The 21,171-nt window shown below is 38.5% G+C and overlaps 1 protein-coding gene and 1 long non-coding RNA gene across 2 annotated transcripts in view; one reads left to right on the top strand and one right to left on the bottom strand.

Moving 5' to 3' along the window:
* Window positions 1-21,171, top strand: part of LOC140227466 (uncharacterized) — an 89,706-nt gene that overhangs the window by 47,638 nt on the left and 20,897 nt on the right. The window contains exons 2-3 of the mRNA XM_072307870.1: window positions 1,116-1,280; window positions 14,620-14,717. Coding sequence (XP_072163971.1) covers window positions 1,116-1,280; window positions 14,620-14,717 — 263 coding nt within the window. The remainder of the gene's footprint in view (window positions 1-1,115; window positions 1,281-14,619; window positions 14,718-21,171) is intronic.
* LOC140226831 (uncharacterized) lies at window positions 17,405-21,165 on the bottom strand. Its single transcript, XR_011901000.1, has 4 exons — window positions 21,046-21,165; window positions 19,192-19,353; window positions 18,392-18,537; window positions 17,405-17,517 (listed from the first exon to the last, which is right to left on the bottom strand). It is a non-coding gene; the product is annotated as an uncharacterized lncRNA (long non-coding RNA).

Here is a 21,171-nt window from a genome sequence, read left to right as displayed (position 1 = left end):
TAATCTGGAGTGTACTGTAATATTTCTCAGGTTGGCTCAATGCTGCTTATCCAGTTTTCCCTTTAAATCGGTAGAGAAGTCGTAGGGTCAGTGAAAGAGATGAATCGCCCCTAAAGAGGGATTGGTTTCTCCTGGCCTTATCATGAGACGAGGTCTTGACCACTTGATGCCTGGAATAATGACTTCCGGCTAGAGGCAAGCGGCAACAAGGGAATGCGCTGTCCGAAGTTCGGGATTGGTTGATAGAGAGAAACAGGTGTATCGAGAGAAAAGAGAAATATATAAACATAATAAATGGATACGGAAAGATAGATTGATAAAGGGAGAGAAACAGGGGAGAAAGAGAAGGATATGGAGTACAACTATGTTTTGTTATGTCTTTGCTTTCACATATTTCAAGGAGAAAGGGAGTGTAGGATAATCAGAGTCATAACTCCAGTTATGAATGTGATTTTTTTTTTTTCATACATTTGGGAAGGGCGTTTCTGATAATTGGTACTTTGAAGGATACTCGTGGGGAGAAAAATTAGTGTGTTGTTGAGAAGGATTTATGTCTCGGTCTGCAGGGGTAAAGAACGTGCTGGGATACCGTCCCAAATCAAGCTAGGGACTAATGATAATTATAAACTTGAGAAAAGGGAAATGAAGTACGTGATTATTTTGTAATTATAGTGTAATCTGAATTGGCACATTTCGCATTCACAAATCGTCATGTCACAAATATCTAATCTTGATATTTCTGGGGGTTTTCTAGCCATTTTGTCGCTAGAATGGGAAGAAAAAAAAGTAACTTGCTGCACAGTATTTAGTCATTGTTGAACAAAAATGTTTCCCCTTGTTTCTAATGATAATCATATTTTGCCTGTTTTTGTTTTTCTTTGTGCTTGATTTCCGCTGTGATTGTTGACCAATTATGGTTAGGCCTAGTCATCACATATGTACATGTACTTTTTGTATGGTTTACACTTCAATCTTAAAAAAAAAAAAAGAAGTTTGCATATTTTATCTTCCTGTATACATATCATGCATATGGTATCTATATAAATGTTTGTCAATTCCGATCTAACTTTCACATAACTAATCATGTTTGTTTATTTTGCTTGTTTTCATTGCAGAACTGGGAATTGGTGCGAATTTAAGCGAACGAAACAGGTCACGTGTAATGTTCGCAATGGAACAGAAATGTATATACAACGCTCAATATCTCCGTGGTGTAATTATCAACTTCGTACTCTTTATGGCCAAATTCAGCAAAAGGACTGTACTAAATCTTCATATCGGTAAGTTCAAACTCAGTTGATTTAATTATTGTAAACAAATCAAGATTGTTTTTTCTTCATGTATGTCTGGAAAGTGAAACTTCTGTATTCTTGTTGTCACGATCTATCTGTTTGGACAAACAGCGGTGACACCGTTACATCTTTGCCGCCAAATATCCCTACCTCTGTGGATTACCACCGCTTTCCATGAATGAATGTCTGTTCATTAGCTGACATGGTATCCTTAAACTCTGTAAAATACGTAAAGTATTCCTTTTGAAGATAGGTGGAATCATTTCTAGCGTTCTACAATGACTTTAACAGCAAACACACTCATTGTCGGTTGACAACGAAATCGACAGAGGAAGTCGCATGGTATAGACTATAGCGGTATCTGAGGGGCCCTGGATGGGCTCTTGAACAAGAAAGAAGTCCGGAGTTCGAACCCTGTCCCAGAAATAAATCCTTTGCATGATGATCCACCTGACGTCCCTCTTAACGCAGGTACATTTTGACATGGGAAGCGGGCAATGCTGGGAAAATAATTAATGGCTGCACCTTATACGAGAGTGATAACGCTGAAGAGGGCTACTATGGATATAATTGAAAACGAAGACGACGTTCTTTATATCCCTGTTAGTAGTCGACACCCTGTAATGGAATGGGATTCCCTCCATCTGGAGCATTGATACCACTGATCCGATATCATCACCCAGAAACCATTTTACTGCCAAGCCATTAAACAAGAGGAGCTCCAAGTTCGCTCCTGACAACTTAGACTAACACACGAATGCTAACAGTTCATTATTCTGAAGGCTCGCTATTCTTAAGGTTCGTTAATCTGAATATGGAAAAAAAAAAACCTCGTTATTCCGAAGATTTGTTCATCCGAAAACGAAATAGGGTTCGTGATTCCGAAGGTTCGTTAGTACGCACTGTCTTTACATTGCCGGATTAACGAAGCTTTGGAGTAACAACCTTATTGTCAAAAAAAAAAAAGATGAATTGAATTGAAATTTCATTATCGGATTATCGAACTTTCGGATTAACAAACCTTATTTCATTATCGGATTAACGAACCATCAGACTAACTAACTTTATTTCATTTTCAGAATTACGAACCTTCGGAATGACGAACCTTCGGAATAACGAGACGAATGTTCGCATAAACGAACCCTTTTTCATTTTCGGACACCTCTGGGTATAGTGAATTTGTTTGTTTCGGAATAACGAACCTTCTTTTATCTTCGGATTAACGGAGATTCGGAATAAAAAACATCAGCCCTCACATAGTCCTGATTGCATGACAAGGTATTTGAAGCTAGAAAAAAAAAAAGACAGGCCCTAATAAAGGAACACTCGGAACAAAGTCGACTCCCCCCCCCCCGTTTTTTTTTTTTTTTTCAAAAGCAACTCCTTCATTACTGAACTACTTTATATGGGCATAAATGTGAAAGTTCCCTTGAACAAATGGGATATTTGAAGCAGGTGTCTTCTCATACGTTATCATACGGCAGACGGCGCGCGACCTGCAAGTGTCAGACGACAAGGTAACATAAATCTGTCCCACACCTTGCTCGAATCGATAGGTCGATCAGGTGATCGATGGCTTGACCTTTCTGAGTGACCCCTTTATCGCGGGGCGTAGAGCGAGGACGCCTTCCAAGCAACAGGTGCACCACGGAATGGCGGCTTGTCCTCCTGGCTGAAATATCTCCCCCTGTTGTCAGCAACCTCATACCTTGAATGAGATAATTGACAGTCTGTTTTTAAGACAAATTTGTGTTCCTTATTTGATATTATACAATTATTAATAAATTAATTAATCGAGTCATAAATTTCATGAGTGACATCCAGTCTAAATTCACCATGTTTTTTTCGTGAGAAAAGTGAAACAAGTTGTGACGAACAAGAAGATATAACAATGGAATGAATTTTTGAATGGGCTTTTGCTTTGCCTCAATTCAAGTTTAAAGGAACAGGTACATAAGATTATATTTAAACATTTCATTCAAAGTTCGAGAAAAGGGTTGTAAACCAATTTTCTCAAATTTTCTCATCATTTGAATAAGCCCCTTAAATGCTGCTCCACATTGGTTTGTGAAGTATGCCGAGAATGTTGGTAACTAAAAACACAGTTGACCTAATTCAGGCAAGATGAGTGTTGACTAGTTGTCTCCCCGGTCGCCAAGCAGGGATTTACACCCTAAGCCTGTAATTTGTTTTGTTTCGCCGCTCTCTGCTTTTATTATGCTGCCATAATCACAAAACGTCATACGGTTAAGAATGATTCATATGTTTTTCGCTGACGCCTCAAATGATTCGTCAATCGTCATCCTAACAGCGCGGAAGGAACATGCTGAAGAGGGGTGCTGCAAGACGAAGGCAGCGAAATGTCAACAACGCACACGGGTGTCACATGGCGCGCGCAGCATCAGCCTAGCAGGTTTTCCGTGGAGACAAATTAATCGGATATTCCCGCCGTATGATGCATCAACGAAAAGAGTATAAGGACACTGGATTGAGTGGAGAACGGAATTTTTATTGTGATTGACGCTTGCCGGATCGAATGTTAAACAAAAGCGGAGATGGTCAATGAAAGAAAATATTTTAATGTTTGTTTTCGGGCTGACATTTTAAGCTTACACGTTCGACCTTACCTGAATCGAGTCTGCCATAATTAAGAATGATAGTTCCTTGATGGGAAACGTGAGAAGAGAATTTCGCGGGTGTGATTTTTGGCACTATGCCAAGTGTTTTAAAAGTAGGAGGCTTAAGGTGTTTGCCCGTGCATACCAATTAAATATCGACGGGTGTCATAATGCAAACAGCTTCCGGAATTGAGCAAAGAAATTTGTCTAAAATGATGGACATCCCTGCGTCGGAGGAAAAGACGTCGTTTGAGGAGCACAAAAACTCGGCCTGCTTTTCATGGGTCGTTGTACTTCCTGAACATCGACCACATTTTTCACACTTCATCATCCTTCAGTGTAACAATTAAGTACACAAGTACAATACTATCATGATTTTTGTTTCGGTGTGTCTCAAACCGAGTTGCCCATTTATTTCGTCATTGTCAACATTAAAGGGACTGTACAGTACTGGCTGATGGGAGGATTCAGGTTTATAACATTCCTAAGTGAATGAGAAACCTCATATGAAATATGAAAGAGCATGTAATTTTAATAAGGATTCAACGTTTATTTGATGAAAATTGGTTTTCAAATGGCCGAGATATCAAAAAAAGTGATGATAATAAAAGGCGACCGGCCACACCTTTTATTAGGATCTCTTTGTTTCACCTTGTTTTTGGATATCTCAGTCATTTCAGAACCGATTTTCATCAAATAAACTTTTGATACCCCTTAGAATTGCATGCTCTTTGACATCTCATCGAGTAGTTTCTGAATATCTCGCAAAACATTAAAAGCTAAATCCTCACCTCAACCAGAACTGTACAGTCCCTTTAAAATTAAGCATTAATCTGAGACTAAATTGCTATGAAAGGCATGACAATTTGATTTTCCTCAAAATGACTGGGGGATACCAGTCTTTCGATTAGGGGATTAACTTGCCTATGAAACAGTGTATCATCGCAAGTTCTTTGCTAGACCTCAACAAACGTAGCACAGGTTTTCCCAAATGAAGTCTACAACTGGTAAACCAAACAGCGCCAGGTTGAAGCACTTTTGGCTGCACATTTAATTGTCGTCATTTTGTCCAATTCGCAATTTATAACTTAATTAACCGAAATATTGTAACCAAAATAACAAAGAGACTTAGGTATCACAAGGATGCCTAACTTCTCTTTCCATTGGTACTATGTACTTTTATGGTTTTTATGTAATTATTACAAAGCAAAGTGTAATCATCAGGTCGTCATTTTAAGCGGTCAAACGGTGAAAACAACTTTGACCCAGAAAACCAAGGCTGAGCGGGCGGCGGAGAAGGCGATGGTGTCCTCAAGTGACCCATCGCTGGTGGAAAAAAAATCAAGACAACTTGCACCGGTCGTCTCTCACGACGCAGCCAAAGTGGACGCGGTTTGTTTACTTTTCGCAAAACGTGCTGGAAATACCGTTTATTTATTCGTATTTTCACAGCGTATGGTGATCCCTCTTACGGATAGCGAATAGTTCCTACGTCATTCTTCCCCGCCCCGACCCCTTTCTTTGTTGCCAGTTATATTTTCATCATATTGTGTTGATCCTTTAGCTCAATGATATGGTATTCGTTCCTTAGAAGGAGCTGTTCCTCAATCAGAACAAATGGGATTTCCTTGTAGTTTTTTTTTTTTTTTGCTTTTAAAGAGAGAGAGAGAGAGATATTATAGTAATATTTAAGTTTCAGGGAGGGCAGCAGTCAGTGAAGAATGGATCCCATGCAACCAAACAAACTTCACCTTGCTCAACTTCGACACCCTCTTCGTTTGGCTATCCCACCCTCCCGATCACCAATCTGATTATTTTGACACCGAATACGGCTGGATTGACCACCGCCTAGCGAGCTGTGAACTGACATAGATACGACATAAAAACACGGGAGCCTGTCCGCTTTGCCCGTTCATTCATCTGCAAAAATATTCGCGGTTTACTCATTTGCCGGAAGAAAAACAAAAAAGTCCTTTCTCACACGCCATAGGATGTTCTGTAAGTCATCAAAAATGGACTAGATAATAGCCATGGATATCAAGAGCACTGATATGGAATACAAAATCCACAAGTGTTACAAAGAAAAATTGGTCCTAGGAAAAATCAATTTGGATATCTTGAACGCAGTCAAAACTATTTATAAGTGAACATGTAAATATAATTGGAAGCTATAAAAGAAAAAAAAAGTATAGCTGCTTGGCAGGCGTCTGAAAACGCCCTCACACAGCTTCTCGATATATTTACTAGTAGATTTCTGAACATGAAATTGTGACGTCACCTACATAGTACATTTCATTCAAGTCATGCCAAGTATGTCAATCAAACTACTTGTTTGGCTCTTCGCTTGTTTTTGTTGGATCTTTTTTGATATTTCAATATTTATTGTTACTTTTTATCTACTCAAGATAATGTATTGTATCAGTGATATGCCAATCTTCATCTACAAAGTGAAAATTAATCATTAATTTTGTAAATTTCAGCTCTTTGCATAATTATGACGTCACAGCCATGTGAGGTATGTGCCTTGATCGTGGTCCCAAGAATATTAAGTTTTATGACATAATACTATCCAACATTCATGTAGGCCACCATAGCTATTGATCTCACTACACTGTATAATATATACGACAGTTTCTCTCTAACAGAACTTCTTGAACATAGATACGATGCGCGATTGTTTGTTTACTGTCACATATCTGCTCCTTGTGACTCAGATGCATAAACAGGTTATGCACGTATAACATAAACAGCAAAAGCTTTCCTAAATAGAATTTTCACTAGTTACTTAGAAAATTTTGATAATAGTCTGGCGAGTTGTTCAGTACACATATTCAAGTGCTAAACGATTTGAATCGACCTTTGCTTTGGTGATATTAGTCCAGACTTTACCCCTGTTTTGTCTCATACACATTGCACTTGATCTCATTTTTTTTCCCCCATTTTTATCAACCCCGACGTGCGGTATCAAGACCAACGAAAAGGACACCATGTGCCTTGACATCGGCTCTTGAACTTTTCTGCCTCAAAACATTCCGACACCTGTTGAGAAATCATGTTTTCGAAATCGAATTATGGAAAACTGTTCAGCCTTGAAATGTTCTACGTAAAGAGACGTTTACGGATAAGCCTCATTTTTTCTTTCCACTTGTAGGGGCGTGAACTTATTTTTTCTTTCTCCAGGCCTCTTTGCGTATAAGCTGCCAGGCGTTTGAAAGGAAAGAAAATATAAAGAGAAAAGTGCAGAGGCTCGTCGGAGGAAAAAAAAAAATAGAATGATGATAATGCACCCTGGATTATAGGTTGTCATGTCTCACGTGACTGGATTATGTTGATTGCAATGTCCTGCCGAGTTACAAAGGGCTTTAAAGTTTGGCCTCTTTCTCACGAGAACATGGAGGGTAACCAACTTTGAAGGATCCAGTTTTGTGCTCACTCATTTCTTTTATCAGACAACAAATGAAAATATGCTGATAGAAATGACTTTCTCATTATAATACTGATCGACAAATGTAGATGAGTAAAACTTAATGGCTATAAAATGGCATAGTGAATAGAATTGTTGAGGGTTACCCTGACACTACGCAAGTTGTTCATGCCACCGACCGCAGCTGCTTATTCTTGCCCAGCAACAGATGTATGTTGAAACAAAAATATATGACTTAAGGGCTGTGATGTCCAACCACCAAAATGTAGATCTGATTTGAGAACATTGTCCCCATGATTACATTCCAAACCTCTAAACAGTTGCTTCGAAAAGTATCAAGAGGTATTGATAGCTTATGAACCGAACTGTTCGTATCGGAGGACGTTAAAAGCCCGATTCACTCAAAACTTGCTATATAACTTTTGATTCAACACACGGTCAAAACACACGAGTCAATCTTTAAGCCTACATAATTATTTGTTTTATTCACAGGAAGATGTTGCTGGGCCGTTTGTTTGTTTTTGTTTTTTCTTTCCTTTAACATTGTTTAAAAGGTTTTATACCCCTGTAGAAGGAGAAGAAGACAATACTAGGAAAACTGTGTTGTAAAATGTTTGTAATCAAAAGTTTGATTTGGCAGTTTGTCAAACAACGACAGTATGCAGACATTGACACAAATGGCTTGGCTATAGGACAAAAAAGAGGGCAAAAATATTCCTTACAGAGATAAAGTAAGGATCGTGTGTGCTTTTTTTTTTTCTTTAAGTGACACGCCCCTCCGTTTCGACCAGTCAGTAGTTAGTATATGCTCGTAATATGAGAGACTCAAGCTGTGTGCCTAGAATGAAATGTGTATTTTTGTGATTACCGACAAATCGTCGTCCCGCGGCGACGTGTCAGCCCGGTAGCTATCCTGTTACTGGACCCCATCGACTCGGGTGGCGAGCCGTCAACGCCTTGAACTGAACGGACCGTTAAAGGAAGAGATGCAGACAATTGTATTCGAAAAAAAGACAAGTGCACACACAAGGGGAGTGTGCTGATGACTCTTCGCATGAAAATGATTTAATTTAGCCATATCGTTATAGACGCATTATCAAACCCTAAAACAGACAAACAGACGAGCAAAAAAGTACCACATGGGTACATTTTGGCGTTGCTGTGGCCCCACATTTGCTGTGTTTATACTTGAAATGGCCTAGCATCTATTGATGAACTTTCACCCTTTTTGCTGTTTAGGTATTCGTAGGCATTTCCCTGTATTTTCGATGACGACTGGCATAGTTATACGGTATAAGCACGGAAAGAGCATAAACGAATTCAAGTGGGGAACTCGTCCCCACACCTTTCAGCCACATTAAGTAGAACATAAGACCACACTGTTTATTAGCTGGTGAGGAGAAGATGGGAACTGTAATTGCTTGAAGAGGTAGATTTCAGTTACTTTCAGAAAAGAGAAGAATCTGCAACTTATTTCCACCAAATACCCAAAACGTGTGCATTGCACCCAATTCTACTTTTTAAAGGAGTAGGCCTTCTAAGGAATCGTACAGAGGTTTCCGGGTTTCGCAAATAGACTATAGGATTTATAGGTTCGTGTTGTACCGACAAGAAAAACAGCAACACGACAGTCGTAATTGAGTAATTATATATTTTTCTCCAATGAACGCATTTCTTTGACTTTTTCTTTTTAATTCTTTGTATAGACATTTTAAACTATTGCATGCCTTAATTTGTGAACATATGATTTATTTCATGCAGGTGTTTGCTTTCAATCATGACCGTGTAAAAGTGATGGAAAAAAAGGTTAGGGGAATCTTGGAGAATGAGGTGTCCAACGGGTTATTTACAGGAGTTAGATTAGAACTCTGCATGTTTGTATCATAGAAATCTCCCCAACCATTACTGCATAGGCATTGTATTTATCAGAACACCTTCGTCTGTTATATCTAAAAGTGGGTTTGAGCATGAAAGCCATGAAATTGTTCAAAGTTCACCGTCATTTTTCGTCATACAAACACATCAAGTGGACATGTCAAATCGAGTGAATAGAGGGGAGACAGAGATGTGCAGTTTTCGTTGGAAGCCCTATACTTTTACACTACAGCCCCTTATTCTGTTTCTGTAGTTTTTGGCAGATGACGGATCAGGGTCGGAGAAACATTATAACTCTTGTAATTTGAAGCTTTTATTGAGGAATGCAATCATGTCATTTCTAACCGTAATTTAAGCATTTGTAGGGATATATCTTTCTGTCGGGTGACAGGGTGAATTTGACATTTTGATATGCGACAGCAATTATTACAAAACCATGGTGTTCGATTTGTTTTTCCAAGATTGCCTTAAGGTCTACCCACAAAACTATAATGAATTAAACATGTAAGCATCTGAAATATTACTACTATGAGCCATATCATCGTGCTCACAATTCTGATTTTGTTGATTATCGATTGAACTTTTCATTTCTCAACATACAACTCGGTGGTACTAGTGTAGGCCCTCCTGCTTGACGGTAATATTCCACAAAATCAGTCGTATTTTTTTTCCAAAATCGATGTAAACGTAGCAAAAGTCATTCAGGCTCAACCACCCTGAAGACTTTACGACACCTCTGAGAATTCTTAATGTCGCACTCTTGCGCTATTTTTACTTCATCTCGGGTCACGGCAATGTCACTCAAGTAACCCCGCCAACTGACGCGAAATGACACACGTGGGACCATAGGTGATCTCCGACTATTAGTTGGGCATGTATATGTAATGTCGTGTCATGTCATTGGCAATTAATGTGCTTCTGTCTCGGTAAAAGGACACCGAAATGTATTTAAACGAACCCCCTGAGTCTCTTATAAGCTACATAGATAACGTATACCTTGACTATAGAGGTCATTCGGTCCATTTAAAAGGCCTATTCTCGCGCGTAACTTGATGTGTGACAGCGTACACACCAAAGAGTAGGCCTATAGTCATGATAGTAGCGTGAGCTTCTATACTCTTTGATAAGTCGATTTGTTTTTAAGCGAGAGGGGTTGGGTGGATAGCATTGCGTCTCGTTAAGTTGAGTGGACTTTACTCTCGAAATCAATCTAAAAAGCAACAAAACAGCTAACAAAAACAAAAATGTGAAACTGTATCTGCCAGCCCATTATGAAGGACAGTTATAAAACTGAAACATAAAAAAGATAGATAATGTAATTCAACCCTTCACACCCCCCCCCCCCATCCTGATACAGAGTATGACGCTGTACGTGATTCGATCTATGCAGTGAAGGAAAGCTGAAATTGTAGGCATATATCCATGCATGCCATAGATTTATTCATATCTTATGGTGTTTGTCTCACAATTACTATTGTTAATTAGTGATGTAACGGGAAACGGGGTCTCATTTTTTGTGATTAATTGAACCTGATTATTAGAACAGCTGGCGAATTCTCGAGAGATATCTCGTCATCGTGTGTATGAAATAGAAGCACTCTATAGTTTAATCGCGCGTTTTATACTCGCAAGGTTGACTGATGTGTTAGGTACCTACCAATGTTTGAAAAAACATCGGTATACAAGATCATGACGACAAAGTTGTCACCTGGCTGTACAATCTGCATTATACTTGTACATTACAAGCGACCTCCTGTCTTTGAGTGATGTTTATAATGTGTATCATACCCTTTCCGTCTTTAGAATAACTTCTTTTCGGCTCCGAATAAGAATCTAAGTTATGAATGAGACCTTCCTCAATTCAAGCTCCCGAGTATATTCTCCACGGAACAGTGGAATCCCTTGAACATCAAAGTTTAAGCAAATTTGGAATGAGCTTGCTCTAAAATGTACTGTTACATACGAATGTGTTATGAAGCAGACTCTAATATCCATAGTACGTTTACATCTACCGTAGATAACTAGTGTGTAGAACGGATAGTTATTATTCTTCTGATACAATGTAATTTAATGTGAGCTAATGCACTCAATCACACAACTGTGGTGATAACATTGTCAAATTATCTCTCACAGAAACACACCCTGCATTCTGTTTCCTTTTCTCTACATAGGCATTATGATATATATATATATATATATACATGTATATACATATATTCCCCTCTCTCTCTCCCCTCTTCTCCTGGGTTACACTTCATAGGCCTCAAGCCGGTACTGTGCTAACTGTAAAATAATAATAATGATAATAATGATATTAATGGCAGAAACAGAAGAGAGTGTCTGTCCCAAGATTTGGGATGACTAATACGAAACGTTTTTGCAAGGTGGGTCTGCACTGTCTAGGTCGTTGGGGATTGGAAGCAATAAATCCCACCCATGCACTCTTGATGAATTTCTTGCTACAAAACAAAAATTGTGGTAAAACCTTTGGGAATCTTTTTTGTCGGATATTCCGTTTTGATGTGGTTCATGAAAGGAATATGGATGGCTTCTAAGGACAAATACAGATAGAACCTAACCCCACTTCTTCCAGCTTACAAGATGAATGAAGGAAACGTCAGATAATACCTGACGGAAATAGAAAACAAATCAATCTCAGACATTGTGAGCATTTCTAGATGGAAAAAAAAAATAAAGCTGCTCATAGAAGCATTTCATTGACAGTGAGGCATTGATTGATCGATAGTCGTTCTTTTTCCTCCGATAGCGATCGTCGAGTCGGGTGGATCAGTAGCAGCGCCTAGGGAGTTGGAATCACAAACACAAAATCCCATGAAACGCATCGAATTGGCTATCACCGATGACACTTTGACTTGTAGGAATGTTTCATTGAATCACTTGGGAATATGGCGGGGTAAGAAGAGGGGGACTCCGTGGTTGAGGGTAGAAGACAGGGAATGAGTGAGGATGGGTTTTAGGAGTAACCTTGATGAGTTTGTGGTTTGAGCTTGACCTTCAAATGACTTTCTCGAAGGAAGGGATTTCCTCGTATGCAGTCGCACCCGTGTATGAAATCATCTTGCATGCCTTGAGGGTGAATGATGCGCAGAACATTTCACCAGATGACGCTTTACACCACAAGGATTAGGCCCATTGTAAAGCACACACACGCATACTCTCGCGTATGTCTCAGTAGACACGGGTACAGAGACACACATACACACACAAAACCACGGGTGATTATGTCGGTGTCTGTTGAGTCAATTTCTTGTAACTCACACTCAACTGCATGAAATACACACATTCACGATCGCTTTTGTCCACATCACCAAACATGCAATACTGAAAGTCAATACGCGATTGTCTGTCTCGTCATTTTTTTTTTTTTTGTATGTTAATGTGTAATATTGCGGCTGTCTTGATGTTTTTGCTGATTTCAAACTCTTTCTAATTTCACACACCATCTACAGTCAGACTGGCACTACCTATTGTACTTTTCTCGATCTTTTGCCGGTGTGACCTCGGCTGATGTCTCACTTTGATTCGAGAATTTACTGATGCAGAAAATTAATGAAATCAGTAGCAACGATTAAAAAGAAATAAAAAAAAATGGCCAAGTTAAAAGAATAAAGTAGATGTTAAAAAAAAATGTCTTCTAGCACCATCCTATGAATACATTTAGTCTTCGATGTCACTCATCTGAGAAGGAGATAATTATATAAGGAAAGAAAGTGATGCCTGTAAAACCGTGCAGGTAAGAAGGCCAATACATGAGTTTGTCTTGAATTATTATTATCATTACGTACTATATATTATGATTATATCAAATGTATGACGTGTACGTTGGAAATTATGTGGCTCTTCTTCCCAGTCTAACAATATGACACAGTGAGGGCGCTATCATATTGATAACAATGGCGCACAAGCAAAGAGCTTTTCCCCAGCATGTGCTGCCCAGTAGGAGGAGAAAAATCTCTTTGCGCACAAGGCAAGTGTCTGCATGGATGGGTTTCTAATGGGCGTCGGCTGTTGAGCAATGATGAGCGTATCGAGACCAATTGGGTGCGCCGCAAAGATGGCAGTTGTCACATCATGGATGTGCGTCATAGCAATATGAATCGTGACTTTCCCAAGCTACCTACTACATGGTAATTCGTACTTCAGAGCGTTGTAAACTCATGACAGTTTTATAAATAATGAGGTGTTAGATGAGGCTGCGTGCATTACGATCAGTTGCTCGTTGTTGCAAGCTCAAGAGAGAAGGAAAAAGAAGATTCTTTCAGATTTCAGCAAATCGTTTATCAAGAGAACGGCAGAAATCACTCGTTAGATTATCCTCTTCAGATCATGCAGCTGGAGGGAATTATGAACTGAAATGAGCGTGTTATCCAGACTGCATCTCAGAACAGTGAAGTGGAGATGGTATCCTCCTTTAACGGTGATGATGGCATGCGAAGTAACCAGCCTCTCTCCCTCCATAGATAATAGATGACGGACGAGAAGTCAACACGGGCCAGCGGCAGTCACACCCCATGCGAGAGCGAATAAATCACTGCTTGACGGGACGGAGTGGTATTCCATTCCGCTCGTGTGTTGCTGCCTCCTTCTCAAACGCACCCTCCTTTACACATCTCCATGCTTCGTTTGCTCATGGATCTACTAATGATGTTTAGTAGCTCCATGGTTTGCTGTTGGCCTCTACCTTCTCCTAAAGAAGTATGCAGAGCACCATTCAGAGTGCAAATGCTCTCCCTTGTTAAAATTGACGACAACGAAAAGAGTGTTATGAAATCAAGCTAAGAGAACGACAAAGTGTCATGAAAAGAATCTTATGGTAATTTCGTTTCCACGCCATAGAATGATTCTTCATAAAGAGAATTCGTTGATGCGGATGAAAAGAGAAGATGAAGCAAAGGGGAACATAGTTATATCAATATGGCCGTTATCAAAATAATTGTATGATAAATTGTTTAAAAAGCGCTAATACGTGTACAGTGTTTTCTCTCTCTCTCACACTCCATACATCACGAATATATCCTGTATATAATAATTACATACAATGAAGATGGGGCTCCCAAAGGTTTTGAGTATGAGTAGTGTGGCCTCTTTGACTTATCCTTAGATAATACATTTCTATGATTAATTCAGTCCATTTTCTCACTCGATCTTCACCATGTCACCTCATTTCTCTTTATTTTCTCAATCAGCTTTTTATATTCCCCTTTCTCGCCTTCGTCTCCTTCTGCTCCTTCTGTTTTTTCTTCTTCTCCTCCTCCTTCTCAGTTTCCCTTCTTTTCTTCCTCTTCTCTGTTTTCTCAATCAGATTCATCATCCTTCTCATCCAATATATCAAACAATGTGTAATCAAATAGTTTGTTTAACTCTTGTGTTCTGTGTGTGTATTTGACAGGGTAATGTTCCGACCAAAGTACACAGTAGCCTACAGAACAATAGAAACAACGGAAAGGAGATGTTGTCCCGGGTTTTTCGGTGATGACTGCAGTAAAGGTACGTTCTTTCTTCATTCAATACTTATTCTCTTACATATTAATGCTATTATTATAAACAAACAAATGTCTAAGTCTGTTAACTTCTTTACAAGGAAAATGGAAGAGAAGTGACATTATTATGTGGCACTTCATTTACACCGAAAATGAATAGTGTGTGTTTACCTCATTAGTGACGTCGCGCTCTCGTGAGTAATACTGGCAAGAGTTTCTATCTTTAAAACCGCTGCTTGCTTTCACAATAAAAGCCTCTTAAGTTAATAGCTCTTGTAGAGTAAGTTTTTAAAGTCATTCCCCCCTCCCCACCCCCTCATCCGGAAAGAAGGGGGAAATTACACACTAAGAAATCAGGGTTCAAAATTGAACCTCTAGGCGTGATGCAATAGCAGCACCCCTTTTCCCTCAAAATTTGAACCCCTGTCTAGGGTTCAATTTTGAACCCCATAAAAATGAACCCTTTTCCCTCAAAATTTGAACCCCTGTCTAGGGTTCAATTTTGAATTCCATAAAAATGAACCCTCTGAGTTCGAAACTGAACCTCAAGGTTTATTTTTTGCACCCAGGCAGGTTAAAAATTGAACCTCTGAAGGATACATTGTTTAACCTCAAGGTTGTAAAAAGGTTCATTCTTCCACCCAAAAGGGTTAATTCTTGAACTTTTCAGAGATCAAAATTGAACCCTTTGCGGTGCATGTACGCTCCCTGGTTTTTATTTTTCCTCCTTAATGGGTTACATATATTATATATATATATATATATATATATATATATATATACATGTATTAAATAGACATATATATAATATACAATATTATATATATTATATATCCTGCTGAAATAATGGAGATGTTCAAGCTTAAAGTACAGCACAGTGTTCACAGTTGTTCAATCAAACACATACTCCTTAGCAATGCCAACACTTACTCCTTAACAATACCACCACCAATTCATTGTACATGCTGCTCATACTTCATGTTTGGCACACACTTTGTACAGAGAAATTAAAACATCTCTGCATCACAGATGATTACATTTCATGTTTGTTTAATAAAGTCTTGGGACGATAAAAAACGAGGAAAATTAAATAAAGAGAAAATCCCCATTTTCGTACATTATCTAAGTACAGTTCATCATTTGGTACATACAAACTTGTCACTTTCATTTGTCAAGATGGATGCATTTCTGCATTCACACAAAAATGCACATGTATTGATTTTATAGGCTAGGTTTTTATCATTCAAAACAAAGATTAAGTCAAATCAAGTTTTTGCATTATAATGTAATACATGTACAATAGAAAAAGTTAAATACAATACATGTACATAACATATACTCATACAGTAATGAAATACAATGTATATTCAAATTTTGTAAATAAGGGAAAACAATATTCCCTGATGAAAAAAGAAATGTATCAAAGGTCTGTCATTATATTATCATTACATCATTTTATTTCCCTATAAGAATTTCTTTATGACAAAAAATATACATAAAAATCTCCCCCAAGCAGAAGAAAAAAATGAAACATTTGCAATCCATGTGCGTTGTGCAAAAAGTACACTTTTATCATCTAAAGAAAGCAGAGCTGTTAATTCCAGATGTTGCATGTGCAAGCAGTTACAACACAGTGAATTCAGGTAAAACAAATAAAACAGTCGAATAAAAAGTATACATGTACATTACAAAACCTTCATGGTTAGTTTCCACATGCATAGAAGGAAACAAAATGGCCACAATACTTTCCAGCTACATGTCTATGCAAATGAATGAAAATACTTCATAAATTAAAGATTATCTAGAAACCTTCAAAAAAGATAAAGATCATTAACAAGTAATCAAAGCACAGTACACAAATATTAGTAGGATTTCCGTGAACACATCTTTACATGGCTAATGTTTACATACAATAATTGTAAAGGTTAGTATCCTCACCTGTTACATAACAGATGGAAAAGAAGGATACCAAGTTTGCTGAAACTGCAATGAAATATATAATCAACACCACTAATACACACACACATGCAAATTGTGACAAGCAAAAAAGGAAAAAGGACCCCCCCCCTCCCTCTAACAGCATCCAATTAACCAAAAGTATGGGGATATGTCTATTCCATCGATATAGGGATGGCATTTGTAACTAGAATCACACTGTATATAGTACGAGATATGATAGAAGACAGAGGAACACTCAGAGATAATAGTACGATAGCATAGGCAGGATAGGAGAGGCATAAAACAGGAAGGTACAGGAATTGTCCAGCTTTATACAGAAAGCTTGAATGATACCACTGTACTACAGTGTAATTCTCAGTGCTGGCTCAAGGCTAAAATTCATCTTCCACCCAAAACATCAAAATGCAGCTTATATTCATAAGCGAGAATGACAAGAAAACCAAACTACTCTATTATAGCTGCAAGAATTTCTATAACAACCTCGAGGATGATAGTACTGTACAAAGTGTCAGCATACAAAACAATACATTTTTTTAAAGTGTTTTAGTCATTTAGGCAGAGGATGATACACAATGCAAAGCAGATACAAGTATTAACTCATCATCATACAAGTAGCCACAGGGTTGTAAATCTACAGTGATTTGTTTAAAATCATTCCATGAAGTGTTCTTCACAATACATGTATTACCTGCCATTATTCTACATTGATTTTATGAAGACTGTTTCAGACTGTAGTTGATTGCCCTGGACAAAGGTTTCATCATGGATGCATCTGTAGAACTGAGTGAAGTGGTAGCAATTCATTCCACGAAGACAGCTGAAGAAGGTGCCTCAGTCATGCAGAATACCTGGGGGAAAACAACAACAACAACAAAAGTGTTACACTCTCCTCTGTATAGTGATACAAAAATGTACAATATATCATACATTTATTGAGAAGATTAATTTCTGGGAAGAAGGAAAACACCAAATTGAACATTTCTATGGGTTGCACTTTCCTGACAAATCACAAGCACAACAGACTCTACACACCCTCTTAAGCTTAAATTTGATTGTAGGGTAACAATCTCAAAACAATGCTATACTACATGTACAATGTAATTCTAGAACTTTAATAGACCATACACTCTACACTGAAAATTTGAAAATGTTCTGCCATCTGGATGAAATATATGCCAATGAAGAACAGGTGAAGTCAAAATTACTTGTGGGGGCCATCAACCCTCTCCATGAAAAAGGCCATACTGATCATGTACAGAGTTTTCACATTCAATGCAAAAATGCAGATTAACCTTGAACTGGGAACAACTGTTGATTGAGAGAAGAGAGATGACCAGTCCAGTCGTATACTGGGACAAATGTCTTGTCCAGGATCATCCTCCTTTTATGTTGATGCAGTGACTGCATCAGCAATTCGGTACAGCGTATTTGGCCCAGTATACACTGGACTCCTGTTATAATGAGGTCCTCAGGGCCTACAGTTTTCTTTCGTTTTATCAAAGTTTTGTTACAACCAAACAAGTAAACAATAAAGCAACAAATGTAGAGCCAATAACATTATGGCCTCAATTTCAATTTTGTTGTAACGTTATTTATTAGAACATGAGTGCACTGTGTGTATGTATAAAGATTGATGCATTAAAGAGTTCCATAAATAATACATCTGAACATACAATGCAAAAAAAATAAAAATGAGGCACAGCAGTTTCGTGATCAACTCACAGTATTGTTCTTTGGCAGATCCATTACAGGTCAGTTGCAGGTTAGGTGGCAGCGACATATGGCAGCAGACCTTTCCGGACTTTGCGAAATGTTGGCAAGGTTTATTTCTTCCTTGGCGTTGTAGTGTTGCGATTCCTGTGTTAAATCTATTAAGTACAAAAGTAAACCAAATGCATGGTATGTCATCTTTGATAATCCAACTAAAAAACAACAGTAATGTAGAGCTGTGCAAGAAAGAATTGGATGCTATACATATGGCCACAGGAACCAGGGGGACTCGGGGCCCCTACTTTTTCGGCACCATACAAAGGAAAACATTACAAGGTGTCCCCACTTCGGGTCCCAATCCCCCCCCCCCCCCAACTTTCTTTACCCGAAAGTGTGTAAGTGGCACTAGAAAGAAATACATGTAGATAAAAACCTCGAAGTGTGAGCACCATAAGGATCTGTTTTTGCGCTGAATACTTTTTTGTTTTGTTTTGTTGGTGTTTTTTTTTTATGGTTGTAAGCTGAAACCTGGAAGTGGCACCAGAAGTTGCATTCGCGGCCTTTTTTTTTTGCTTGTTAGCTCATGAAACTAGGAAGTCCCCTCCCCCCCCCCCCCCCCCTTTTGAAGACCTTCCGCCAACAGTGATACAAAGACTCTGCATGGCATACTGCAATTAATCTTACAAGATTAACCATTCCATCTTTGCAACTCTTACAGATAATTAATGCTGCATTTGCAACATTCATAAGAAAACAGTTTTTATATCAAAGGGAGCAAATGTGAATTTTCCTGGCCTGCAGAGAAAACTCACCTTTGCCTTGGTGTCACAAGTAGAGAAGAAGCTTTGACATCAGGTTTCATACCGAGAATACTCCCAGGGAGTAGGATGCAATTCAGCGCAGCATAGTCCATAATGAAACAAACAACATCCTTCATTTGCTGTAAGGACAAGGATGCTTCAAACACCTTTGACCTGAAGAAAGAAAGAAAGGGGAAAAAGAAACTTGCAATGACAACACAGAAATTTGAATTTATATTGAACTGTTCATGTGCAGTAGGCCCTATAACAAATCTGCAGGTAACAGTGCCGTCAATGCAATACAAAGCACAAGGGTCTGAGTAACGTACATTTGTTGTACCAATTGTAACCTCAAATTTACCACCACCCACCAGTTTAATAATATGTAGATCAATGATGTCTGCACAGCGCATGGCGATGTCAATAGGCTATTATATAGATTGCCCACACTTAATACTAGTCTGCTACATGACTTACAACGCTGCTGGCAACTTGTATTTTCACCTCAAAATCAGTATAATTTGACTGTTGTTCACCATGTCCATAGACATAGAGTGTATACATGTAATGTAGATCTACTTGAAATATCTCTTCTTTGTTTTTTTTTTTGTGTGTGTGTTTTTTTTTTTTTTGTTTTTTTTTTTTTGTTTTTTTGTTTTTTTGTTTTTTTGATAATCAGTACCGGTATCATCAGCTTCACACCCTTGCCACACTGACACAGCTAAACCTTTTTAGTCTAGCTAGTCGGCCACTACATACCGTACAGGAAACTTTTGTACTCAGTCTGCACTGTGTACTGTAATTGGTACTGACTGCGGTACTGTACAACCAAACCCAAGTAAGAAGGAATTTCTTTCACACTGATGATCATTAGCTGTACCTCCTCTGCCTTAGTACAGTTTGATGCACATTCTCTCATTCAGTGTTTCAATCACCGGTATCCCTCCGTATCATGTCACCGCGGACCGCGACTCTCACACAGCTTATCATGCAGACTGTATCAGGGTACAGGGGCATGCAGATTTAGTGACAGTGCGCGATCGAGTCTTAGTCCCATACACAGTTGTAAAAGAGCCCGAACGCTTCGAGTTCGGGCAGGTCGCAACAGTTAGCTTACTGACTCTGTAGACTGTACAGTAAGTCAGTCTCGACTGTCTCATAAGCACATGCAACAGAAGACAAAACAGTATCACAAATCACTATACATTAAAGGGTGTGTACAGTTCTGGTCGAGGTGTAGATTTAGCTTTTAACATTTTGCGAGATACTCAGAAACCACTCTATGAGATGTCAAAGAGCATTCAGTTCTAAGGGGTATCAAAAGATTATTCGACGAAAATCGGTTTTGAAATGACTGAGATATCCAATAACAAGGTGAAACAAAGAGATCCTAATAAAGTTGGGGCATGTCGCCTTTTATTATTAGCACTTTTTTGGATATCTCAGCCATTTGAAAACCAATTTTCTTCAAATAAACGTTGAATCCTTCTTAAAATTACATGAACTTTCATATTTCATAAGAGGCTTTTCATTATCTCACTTAGGAATGTTCAAAACATGAATCCCTACCTCAACCAGTACTGTACAGTCCCTTTAAACTACCATTAGATTAAACAATGCAAACTGGTTTGCCTTATTTCTTGTCGATCCCTAAATGGCAGTAGTATAGTAACCGTAAAAAGGCCCGTATTACTCCCCATTACTGCATTAGGTCATGCGATTTTACATACAGTGTATTAATACACGCGTGAACGTGGTAACAAAGAACGGCACGACAAACGATTGAAATTATTACCGAAGAAATGAAAGATCTAGCCGCACAGAAGCGCAACCCAAATAAGTCATGATTTGTGATCATTTACTCACCTTAATCTTGTATAAATCAGCAAGTCTTGCAACGAGAAAGCCCCGCTTCAATGCAATTGCATGGGAGTTCTAGAACGAATGGAAGTGAACTGTCGCGACGCTTTGCTTTGTGACACGTATGTACAC

This window comes from Diadema setosum, chromosome 4 (genome assembly GCF_964275005.1).
Source record: "Diadema setosum chromosome 4, eeDiaSeto1, whole genome shotgun sequence".
NCBI classification, from domain to species: Eukaryota; Metazoa; Echinodermata; class Echinoidea; order Diadematoida; family Diadematidae; genus Diadema; species Diadema setosum.
This window is presented reverse-complemented; position numbering and strand designations above follow the sequence as displayed.